Source organism: Ranitomeya imitator, chromosome 7 (genome assembly GCF_032444005.1).
Source record: "Ranitomeya imitator isolate aRanImi1 chromosome 7, aRanImi1.pri, whole genome shotgun sequence".
NCBI classification, from domain to species: Eukaryota; Metazoa; Chordata; class Amphibia; order Anura; family Dendrobatidae; genus Ranitomeya; species Ranitomeya imitator.
Genome location: NC_091288.1, coordinates 16272051 through 16283613, shown reverse-complemented (window position 1 = coordinate 16283613; position 11563 = coordinate 16272051). Strand labels below are relative to the sequence as shown.

The 11563-nt window shown below is 46.2% G+C and overlaps 1 protein-coding gene across 2 annotated transcripts; it reads right to left on the bottom strand.

The window, feature by feature from the left end:
- Positions 1-6724: 6724 nt before the first annotated feature.
- LOC138645797 (uncharacterized) lies at positions 6725-10970 on the bottom strand. Of its 2 annotated transcripts, none has more exons than XM_069735311.1 (2): positions 10291-10970; positions 6725-7134 (listed from the first exon to the last, which is right to left on the bottom strand). In XM_069735311.1, coding segments are annotated over exons 1-2 (654 nt in total). In that variant the 5' UTR covers positions 10943-10970; the 3' UTR covers positions 6725-7132. The 2 variants fall into 2 exon arrangements, with proteins under 2 accessions (XP_069591412.1, XP_069591411.1); XM_069735310.1 differs by having other exon boundaries at positions 6731-7134; positions 10278-10970.
- Positions 10971-11563: the final 593 nt, after the last annotated feature.

The following is an 11563-nucleotide window of genomic DNA, read 5'->3' as shown; positions in this document are numbered from 1 at the left end:
GGTAATGGACAGAAGGAATTTGGACTGTACAGTACCAATGACGGCAGACCTAGCGGACCGCTTAGTGCGCTTAGGACAATCAGAAATAGCATGAGTGGAATCACCACAGTAGAAACACAGCCCATTCAGACGTCTGTATTCCTGCCGTTCAACTCTGGTCATAGTCCTATCGCACTGCATAGGCTCAGGTTTAACCTCAGGCAATACCGCCAAATGGTGCACAGATTACGCTCGCGCAAGCGTCGACCGATTTGAATGGCCAAAGACAAAGACTCATTCAAACCAGCAGGCATAGGAAATCCCACCATGACATCCTTAAGAGCCTCAGAGAGACCCTTTCTGAACAAAGCTGCCAGCGCAGATTCATTCCACTGAGTGAGTACTGACCATTTCCTAAATTTCTGACAATATACTTCTATATCATCCTGACCCTGGCACAAAGCCAGCAAATTTTTCTCAGCCTGATCCACTGAATTAGGCTCATCGTAAAGTAATCCGAGTGCCAGGAAAAACGCATCGACACTACTCAATGCAGGGTCTCCTGGCGCAAGAGAAAATGCCCAGTCTTGAGGGTCGCCGCGCAAAAAAGAAATAATAATCAAAACCTGTTGAATAGGATTACCAGAAGAATGAGGTTTCAAGGCCAGAAATAGCTTACAATTATTTTTGAAACTTAGAAACTTAGTTCTATCTCCAAAAAACAAATCAGGAATAGGAATTCTTGGTTCTAACATAGATTTCCGATCAATAGCATCTTGAATCTTTTGTACATTTATAACGAGATTATCCATTGAAGAGCACAGACCCTGAATATCCATGTCCACACCTGTGTCCAGAATCACCCAAATGTCTAGGGGAAAAAAAAAATGAACACAGAGCAGAAAAAAAAAATGATGTCAGAACTTTTTCTTTCCCTCTATTGAGAATCATTAGTCTGGCTCCTTGTTCTGTTATGTCTGCTAATGAAAGGTGTAATGAAGGCAATCCAGAGACACAGTGTGCTTAGCGATCAGAGCGCACACAGTGATCGGACAAATACCCAAAAACAAAAGAACGAGCTCTGAGACGTGGAAACTCTGTAGACTGCACACCTGATCCTATCCTAAACACAACTAAAAGCGGCTGTGGATTGCGCCTAACAACTACCTATGCAACTCGGCACAGCCTAAGAAACTAGCTAGCCTGAAGATAGAAAAATAGGCCTGACTTGCCCCAGAGAAATACCCCAAAGGAAAAGGCAGCCCCCCACATATAATGACTGTGAGTAAGATGAAAAGACAAAACGTAGGGATGAAATAGATTCAGCAAAGTGGGGCCCGATAATCTTAGACAGAGCGAGGATAGTAAAGCGAACTTTGCAGTCTACAAAAAACCCTAAAGCAAAAACCACGCAAAAGGGGGCAAAAAAGACCCACCGTGCCGAACTAACGGCACGGCGGTACACCCTTTGCCTCTCAGAGCTACCAGCAAAACAAAAGACAAGCTGGACAGAAAAAAAACAACAAAATAGCAAAAAAGCACTTAGCTATACAGAGCAGCAGGTCACAGGAACAATCAGGAGAAGCTCAGATCCAACACTGGAACATTGACAAGGAGCAAGGATAGCAGCATCAGGCGGAGTTAAGTAACGAAGCAGTTAACGAGCTCACCAGAACACCTGAGGAAGGAAGCTCAGAAGCTGCAGTACCACTTGTGACCACAGGAGTGAATTCAGCCACAGAATTCACAACAGCTATGGTGATGCTTTTGCCCAAAAAGCTCTACTTTTGTCTCATCTGACCAGAGAACATTCTTCCAAAACGTTTTAGGCTTTTTCAGGTAAGTTTTGGCAAACTCCAGCCTGGCTTTTTTATGTCTTGGGGTAAATAGTGGGGTCTTCCTGGATCTCCTACCATACAGTCCCTTTTCATTTAGACGCCAACTGATAGTACGGGTTGACACTGTTGTACCCTCGGACTGCAGGGCAGCATGAACTTGTTTGGATGTTAGTCGAGGTTCTTTATCCAACATCCGCACAATCTTGTGTTGAAATCTCTTGTCAATTTTTCTTTTTCGTCCACATCTAGGGAGGTTAGCCACAGTGCCATGGGCTTTACAATTCTTGGTGACACTGCGCACGGTAGACACAGGAACGTTCAGGTCTTTGGAGATGGACTTGTAGCCTGGAGATTGCTCATGCTTCCTCACAATTTGGTTTCTCAAGTCCTCAGACAGTTCTTTGGTCTTCTTTCTTTTCTCCATGCTCAATGTGGTCACACAAGGACACAGGACAGAGGTTGAGTCAACTTTAATCCATGTCAACTGGCTGCAAGTGTGATTTAGTTATTGCCAACACCTGTTAGGTGCCACAGGTAAGTTACAGGTGCTGGTAATTACACTAATTACAGAAGCATCACATGATTTTTCGAACAGTGCCAATACTTTTGTCCACCCCCTTTTTTATGTTTTGTGTGGAATTATATCCAATTTGGCTTTAGGACAATTCTTTTCGTGTTTTTTCATGTAAGTCAAATTAAATGAAGATAATAATACCAAAGAAATTGTGTTTGCAATCATTTTCAGGAAGAAAATGAGTATTATCTGACAGAATTGCAGGGGTGTCAATACTTTTGGCCATGACTGTACCTGTATGGGTAATTGTATTTCATAATAAGTTGGTAACTGTTCTCTTTTATAAAATGCATAATGTGAATATGTTTTTGTTTGCAACGTTCAACTGTTCTCACCTCCCATAAAGGGAAGCACTGTTAATTTATTTGTTTAAGCATTTCAAAAATGTTGCATGTCTTTTGCTAACCTGTAATTGTTGTGTTCTTTTCCCAGCCCGGGAGTGCTGGATTTAACGGGGAGAGAGAGAGGGGGGAGAAGTGCAGCGCCCCAGAGTCCTGGTCGTTGCAGTAATGTCGTACTTCCACCAGGGGGGAGCGATGTTACGTCTGATGGCACCAAAGGAGTTCACCCTGCCAGGTATCACAGCCACACACACTTCACACGCCGGCCGCCAGGGGGAGCTAAGGGTTCTATCTATTAGGCCACTCCTCACCCTTGGGTAAAACTGGGAGTTGGTTAGGAAGTTAGGGAGTTCTGACTGGAGGGATAAGGAGATAGTCAGGAGGGAAGGAGAGGAGCAGACTGGGCTCGGCCCAGGAAAGGAAAAGAAGGACACGGAGCTGCGCCTGCAACCCATGCGGCTGCCTCCTAAGAAAGTACAAAAAAGGAAGTGTGCCATAGTGAGTGAGCACAGAAGTCGTAGCAACAGGAGTAAAACACCAGTGGGAGACCAGCTAGGAGCAGGCTGCGTCCCACTGAGCGCAGATCTGGTAGCCGGAACATCGAGGGAGTAATAGACTCTACGCTTTACTTCAGAGACCAGCAGGACAGTCGATTCCAAGTTGGCTGCCTGACCTAAGAACCTAAGCAGACAAGGTGGCAATGTGGAGGAGGGGCGACGCTAAGGTCCCTATAAAATAGCCTCAGGCCACCACAGTCATACGGGTTGGTCCTATCCATCTGGGGGACCGAGAGAAGAGTAACAAGAGTGAGGACCCTATGGGAGCTAATGCACGTAGGGACCTACTACGTTACTGTGCGCAAGGGGAAGGCTACTGATTTCCACCTGGATAGAGGGACTCTGGAATTGCCATCAGACCGGCCAGACTCTGCCTACCCCGTCATGCGGCACCCGGGACTGTGGATTCTGAAGCCTTCAGTAAAGGTAAAGAGACTGCACCCATTGTGTCCTCGTTATTCACCGCGCCTTGCACCATCCACCTTCACCATCTACACTTCTGGGAAGCCCTGGGGATATACTTCACCTGTGGGAAGGTATACTATCTAGCTGCCATTCCATCACCCCAGCGGACCCTTAAGCAGCATCGGTCACCCTGACCGAATACCACAGGTGGCGTCACAAACACTACCGTTATCCACAAACTGTACCCTTTTATTGGGCACCCCTCATAGGGCCACGGTCCGGGTCGGGCCACTGTGACAATCCAGCTGAGGGAACTAAAGGACCCGATACCGAGTGCCCTTACGTGGGGGCGATCCACTGCTACCGTATGTGTCCCTATTACTAAGTAAAAAAAGGGGAAAGAAATACTACCCACACATGAGCACTGCTAGGTCTGGAGTGTAGCGATCAAACCAAGTGGTATAATCACATTTGCCATGTTCTTAAGATAGCTGCTGCCGTATGTGTCCCTATTACTGCACCTGATACCCCAATACTGAGCCTCTGCTGCCGTATGTGTCCCTATTACTGAACCTGATACCCCAATACTGAGCCGCTGCTGCCGTATGTGTCCCTATTACTGCACCTGATACCCCAATACTGAGCCTCTGCTGCCGTATGTGTCCCTATTACTGCACCTGATACCCCAATACTGAGCCGCTGCTGCCGTATGTGACCCTATTACTGCACCTGATACCCCAATACTGAGCCCCTGCTGCCGTATGTGTCCCTATTACTGCCCCTGATACCCCAATACTGAGCCGCTGCTGCCATATGTGTCCCTATTACTGCACCTGATACCCCAATACTGAGCCTCTGCTGCCGTATGTGACCCTATTACTGAACCTGATACCCCAATACTGAGCCTCTGCTGCCGTATGTGACCCTATTACTGAACCTGATACCCCAATACTGAGCCGCTGCTGCCGTATGTATCCCTATTACTGCACCTGATACCCCAATACTTCCCCCCTACCACCAATCCCGAAAAGACAACATGAGCAGGCTTAGATGGGTTGAACTAGTCGGTCACAGTTTATTAATTTGATATGCAGGGAGGGACAAATTACATTTCGCAACGGGCTCACAGCCGTGGGCCTAGTCTGCGACCGACTGGCGGCCAGCCAATGAGCGGCTACGAAGCTTCGCCCCTTCCTCCACTTCCGCCACGGAGGATCATGAGTACTACCTACACGTGACTTCGACCCCCACCCATCAACGTTAGGGCCTGTTCAACTCCATCCTGCAAACCTGATAGAAATATGAGGAGACCAATGTCTGTGAAGTGAATTCCATCTGGTCTCAATAGTGCCGAGTTATTTCCTTCCAGCCGGTCAACGACGATTTTCCCTTTACAAATTTCGCTATCCGTGCGTTGATCTTTCTTCGTGATTTCTCTATGGCTTTTGCTTCCTTAGCTCCGTGCCTGATGGCTTGCGGCACTATCTCCGACCACACCAATATCATATCCGGTAATAAACAGATAAACTGCTCCATGTCTGTTGACATCACTGTACAGAGCTCAGCAATCTTTGCTTGCTAGATCATTGCCACTGGCATGCAACACTAATATCGCCGGCCCTTCGGCCCTCTTAGCGATGTTGACTATTTCTGGGAACACATGTTGCCATTGGAGACCTCTGATACCTCTACAGCTGAACGTTAGACCCAGGCAGCCTAGATCTTTTCCACCTGGCCGTAGTTCGGCTCTTTTGCTCGCACCTTAGACATAAGAATGGCTTAATACCCAAACTGTGGGTTTATAGACCCTGTAAGAGACAAGATATGTTACTTGAGGAAGTCAGGTGATTTATTTGGGAAAAAATGAGGAATTACAGCAGCCCCTTGTCTGCACTTCGGCCTCGTGAATTTTTTTAAATTTTATTTATATAGAGGCGATATTGGTCCCTTGGATGAGTTAACCGAGACCCAGGTGCCTCTATCAGCGAGATCGCAATACGTGAGTGCGCAGAGCGTCGCTGCAAATTACTAAGTCCTTCGTTGATTAAACCGCCTTCTGACTCTGAGTTTTTTGACCGCTGTAACAAATCACTAATGCGCGCTGCGCTGCAAACAAAGAGATAGCGAGGGCTGCTGATACGAGCGACTTGCCACTGATAAGGAGATTGTGATGTTGTGATATTATCGAAGGAATAGTCTCAACGATATAGGGCGAAGGCATTCCTGACTTGGTTGAAGCCTTCTCCAGCCTTTTACAGCTTGTTTGATAAGAGGGGTGGGGGGGTCCTATATATAAGGCAGCACCCCCCCCCATAGGCAGATCCTGTATATAAGACAGCACCCCCATAAAAAAAAAACACAATAAATACTCACCTCTCTTCCTCCATGTTCCAGCGGCGCTCCCTGCTCCCTCTCATCTGACAGCGGGCGCCAGGCGGTGACATCATCGAGCCCGCTGTCAGACAATGGGGGGGATGATGGGAGAAGGAGCGCAGCGCTCCTTCCCTCATCACTGCGGTCAGCTGTATCAGCTAGATGCCGATACAGCTGACCTTACGATGACAGGCGGGGGGCCCACTGCTGGCACCGGACCCCCTCGCCTGCTTAGGAGCCCTATAGCGGCAGAGCAGGGAGATTGCGCGTGCCGATGCAGTTACAGTAGTGTAGCTCCAGGTGGGCCCCCTCAGAGCGTAGGGCCTGAGGCGGTCACACCCTCTGCCCCCGGTAGCTACGCTACTGCAGCTGGCACATAAATGGTAGCTGCACGCTGTCTCACCTCCTCTGTGGCCTTCACTATAGCCCTGGGAACCATGTAAACTGAGTACTACTCACCCCCACTAATAGCTAGCCAAAGTGCAGACTTATCTTGCTCAGCTCCCCATCCTTCCATCCTTCTGCTAGGCTTCATCAGCCTGAAGCATTGCTGCAATGTTGCTTTTCAAGTCAAAGACTATTGAAAAAAAAAAGTAATTATTATATTATTCCTTTTAGAAAAAATGTACAGTCACAGATGAACAATGCTAATTTATTTGGTTTACAATCTAAAATGATAACTGCAGGTGTCAGCATCTTTGAAGAGTCTTCATGGAAACATCAACATTTTTTTCACCCTATCCACCTTTATCTTCACCATACTGGCCAGTGTTTTTACCATATCAGCCTTTGTCGCCACCATACTGGCCAGTAGCTTCACCATATCAGCCTTTTTCTTCACAACAGCACCATTTCCCTTCATCAGATTGTTTTGTTTCTTAATCAGATTTTTCTGCTTCTTCAACAAATTGTTTTGCGTCTTTAACAGATCTATGTGTCTTTTCACCTGAGACATGAATCTGTGCGCCGGCCGAGTATCAGTACTTGTCTGCTTTCTGGTAGAGTCTTTTCTTCAGAGGTTTCTGTATCTTCCCATATGTCTCCACGGGTTCTTCCGGGACATCTCTCTATTAACCAAAAAAAAATTTCATTTATATATGCTTTTATTTATGTAAAGAAAATCTAAGATTGATGACCAAAACTATGTGCTGAGAAGCTAGCTGTCCTCTATTTGAAATTGAGAAGAAGCTAAATTGCAGCGGCCATGTTTGTGAGCTATGGAGCGATCATTCCGTCACAGACCATGGAAACATATGGGGGTTAGGTTGGAATTTATTACAGTTTTCTGCCATAAAAAAAGAGAGTTGCAACATTTTGCTCTTTTGCAGCGTTTAGTTTTAGATGAATGACATAAGCAAAAGTGGAGGCTCAGAGTCTTTATAAATTCTCCCCCATCAATATGTATAGCTAAAGGAATGCTAATGGGCCAAGTACCCTGATTATTGGTGAATACTATGGGTGTTACTACTGATGGAGGCTTGTTCTCAAGATTGCAAATGTCATTGTTATTTATACAACACACTGTGGCTTCCTGTTCTATTACTAATTATCAGGGGCGGATTATAAGAGGGTCAATATGGGCGGTAGCCCAGGGCCCAGTGGTGTGGGGAGGCCCTGGGCTACCGCACAGATTGACCCCCTGATAATCCGCCCCTGAGTGTGGTGGTGAATGCCCACTGCCCGCTGACATTTATGTGTTCCCGGACCCGGTGGGCAGAGAGAGGGTGCCCGCATCAGGCCCCGTCTCGTCTGCTCACCGGGCCCCTTCCGGCGCTGCGGCGCTTTCCTATTGACGTGCGGCCGCGCGCCCGCACGTCAATAGTTAACAACAACAGCTGCCAGCCAATTGGAGGCTGGCGGCTGATGTCGGCCGCAGCGCACACGTCGCCGGCGTCTGACGTCATTGTCAGTCGCCGGCGAGTGTGCACTGCTGGAGGGAGCTCAGCGCTGGAGTGCCAGGTCAGGTGAGGAGACTCTTTTTTTTTTTTTTGGTAAGCTAATGGTGGACACACTGGGGCAGATTGCTGGACACACTGGGGCAGATTGCTGGACACACTGGGGCAGATTGCTGGACACACTTGGGCAATGATGGAGACACTGGGGCAATGCTGGAGACACTGGGGCAGATTGATGGACACACTGGGGGCAATGCTGGAGGACACACTGGGGCAGATTGCTGGAGACACTGGGGCAATGCTGGACACACTGGGGTAATGCTGGAGACACTGGGGAAGACTGCTGGACACACTGGGGCAATGCTGGAGGACACACTAGGGCAGATGATTGCTGGAGACACTGGGGCAATGCTGGAGACACTGGAGCAATGCTGGAGACACTGGGGCAGATTACTGGACACACTGGTGGTAATATGCTGGACACACTGGGGCAGATTGCTGGACACACTGTCTGGGGGCAATGCTGGACACACTGGGGCAATATGCTGGACATACTGGGGCCGATTGCTGGACACACTGGGGGTAATATGCTGGACACACTGGGGCAGATTGCTGGACACACTGGGGCAGATTGCTGGACACAATGGGGGCAATATGCTGGAGTCAGACACTGGGGCAGATTGCTGGAGACACTGTCTGGGGGCAATGCTAGACACACTGGGGCAGATTGCTGGACACTGGGGCAATAAGCTGGACATACTGGGGCAGATTGCTGGACACACTGGGGGTAATATGCTGGACACACTGGGGGTAATATGCTGGACACACTGGGGCAGATTGCTGGACACGCTGGGGCAATGCTGGACACTGGGGCAGATTGCTGGACACTGGGGCAATATGCTGGACATACTGGGGCAGGTTGCTGGACACACTGGGGGTAATATGCTGGACACACTGGGGGTAATATGCTGGACACACTAGGGGTAATATGCTGGACACACTGGGGCAGATTGCTGGACACACTGGGGGCAGGACTGGAGGCATGGGCAGAATGTAGACACGGGGCATGATTGGAGACACGGGGCAGAATGAAAGACATGGGGCAGGATTGGATCATGGGGCAGGATGGATACGATGGAGACAGATGGGGCAGGATGGGGAGATCATATGGTGTAGAATGGATACTCATGAGGGCAGGATGCGAGAACATATGGCTGGAGCCAGGAATGAGACACACGGGGCCAGGATGGGGAATATTACCATAGGGGCTAATTAAGGGATATTATTACTGCAGCGATGTATTTATTTTATTTTTTGAGTATACTGTTTTAAATGGGGGGGCGGTCCTGTTACTGTGCAGAGTGACACTATATCGCCTTTTTTTCTTCATGTGGTGTAATGTAGAAGTTGTGAAAAATTAAGTAATGTGTTCTGCAAGCGGAGCTTGAAATAACTGTGTTATTTCCTGCAGAAACGAGTCCTGGCTGGAAGAAATTATGGCGGTCTGTGCTGGATGAAAGATGAAGGACTTCACCTAGAGACGTCACTGGTGAGTCAGTGTTACCTATACACTGACACTATACACTGTATACTATATAGAGGTCCTGTGTATAATGTCACCAGTGATCTCTGTATTACCTCTACACAGACACTGCATACTAAGTACAGATCTCCTGTGAATACTGGCACTTATGGTGATAGTATTGTGTTTTTTTGTTTTTTGTATTACTGATCACAATTATTAACCATAAATTAGTAAGTTACATAATTGCCAACATTTCTGCAGACATTTAAGTCCCACCCCAATCTCCCAGCTCCCAGGAAAGCCCCAACGATCTTGGAAAGCACCTGTAGCTCCCTGTTTTGGGTGGGGTTTGCATAAACTCCATTTAGTCCTAGAGTCACAGTAATTTCCACGGCAGTTGGCAACTATAAAATTACCATACTTTTTTTTTTTCTAAATATTATTTTGTTTACTTTATTTAGATGATATATTTTATATTTTATACTTGTATATTATATATTTATTTTATTATTGTATTATTATTTTATTTCATTTCCTTTTGAACATATACAGAAAATAAAACCAAGCGCTGGACGTTTCTCCGGTCTCAAAATTGTAGGTGCAAAGATTAACAATAAAGTAGTGGGGAAAAAAACAGTAACTAAACAACACAGAACCGTCGCTCCTTCTTATGTCACACTTCTGCCAAACATAACTTTGAAAGTATGCCCACCATAGCTAAGGAAAAGAATGAAATAGGGCACATATATAGGAGCCAACTATATACTGTATGGAAATTTATGTCACCAACCTTATGTACTTACAAGCCCAGGATTTCTCACACACGGTGTCCCGGGAGGTCTCACCACAGCAGGAGTAGGAGCCATCTGTGAAGGGTCCTCGATGGTCCATGTCCAATGTCAGGGCTGAAGCCACAGAGTAAGTCGTCTGAGGACACAACATGGACTGTGGTGACATCTTCACTCTGTCACTGTTCTTCTGGACTGTGTGACCATAACCAAGAAAGTGGGAAACCTCGTGGATAATGGTTCTTTCTTGGGATTTAGATTTTGGATCCATTTTAAAAAATGGTGCACATAGATGGATGGTTCTATCGTCAGACCCGGGGTATACATACGCGTTAACTCCAATATCTTTTACAGGATATTTATTTTTTGCAAACGTCACCTTCTCTAGTTCTCGCATCAGCTCGTTCACTAGATCCGTGGTGATGAATGGATAAAGCGTCTTTAAGGTCATGTCTTCGAACACCTTCAGATCTTCCACCAGGAGACTTTCCTTTTTCTTCAGAGCATCAGATAAAAGTCGTTGGGTTCGTTCTTTAGCTTCTTCGGCTTCATTTATCTCATCTTTACTCAGAAAACATGGATTGTTCATGATCCTTCTCTGTATCTTCTTTGGCCTCACTTTAATCATTTCCAGTACCAACAAGAGCTTCAGAAGCCAGGACATCATCCAGTCTACAGGAATTGTTACCTGTTTGTCCAAGTTATTCTGACGTCTTCTTGATATTCTGTGCAGAAAAAGTTTGCTGCATTGCTTTCATTTTCACTATAGACACCTTTTATTACATCATATAAAAGCAAGCAGTAAACAGATTTTTCCTATTTAGCAGAATAGCCACACGGGAAAACCTTTCCATTGTCATTGCCGTTTTGTCACTTTGTTTTCAGAGCAAACATTTTAATTTTTCAATGCTGTTGCTTAATGGTGAAATGTAGTTTTTATTTCACACAGAAGGCTCCACTGCCATTACTTACACAAAATATGAGCAAGTCACAAAAGGAAAAACATCACAAGAACAGTGAGAACAAAGACTATTGTTTATTTTTACACTTTTTTTTAGCTTTTAATATTGTTTGATTTGTTTACAATTTAGCATCATTAACTTAATAATTCTTCAAGACGGCGCAATAATTCTCCAAGATGAAGTAAGATCCACCATCAGATGATTGTATTGAAATCCGGAGCTTCATCACCAAGAGCCATATTTTAATTTTGTTTAGGGCTTGTTGTTTTTTAATTACCATATTCTGGTTTTATATAAAGTATTGAAAAACTTGAATTCACATTTTG

Coding starts and splice junctions, on each gene's coding strand:
- LOC138645797 (XM_069735310.1), bottom strand. CDS start 10,942: ATGATGTCCTGGCTTCTGAAGCTCTTGTTGGTACTGGAAATGATTAAA. Junction 7,135..10,277: donor TGGGCTTGTAAGTACATAAG/GTTGGTGACATA, acceptor TTTGGTTAATAG/AGAGATGTCCCGGAAGAACC.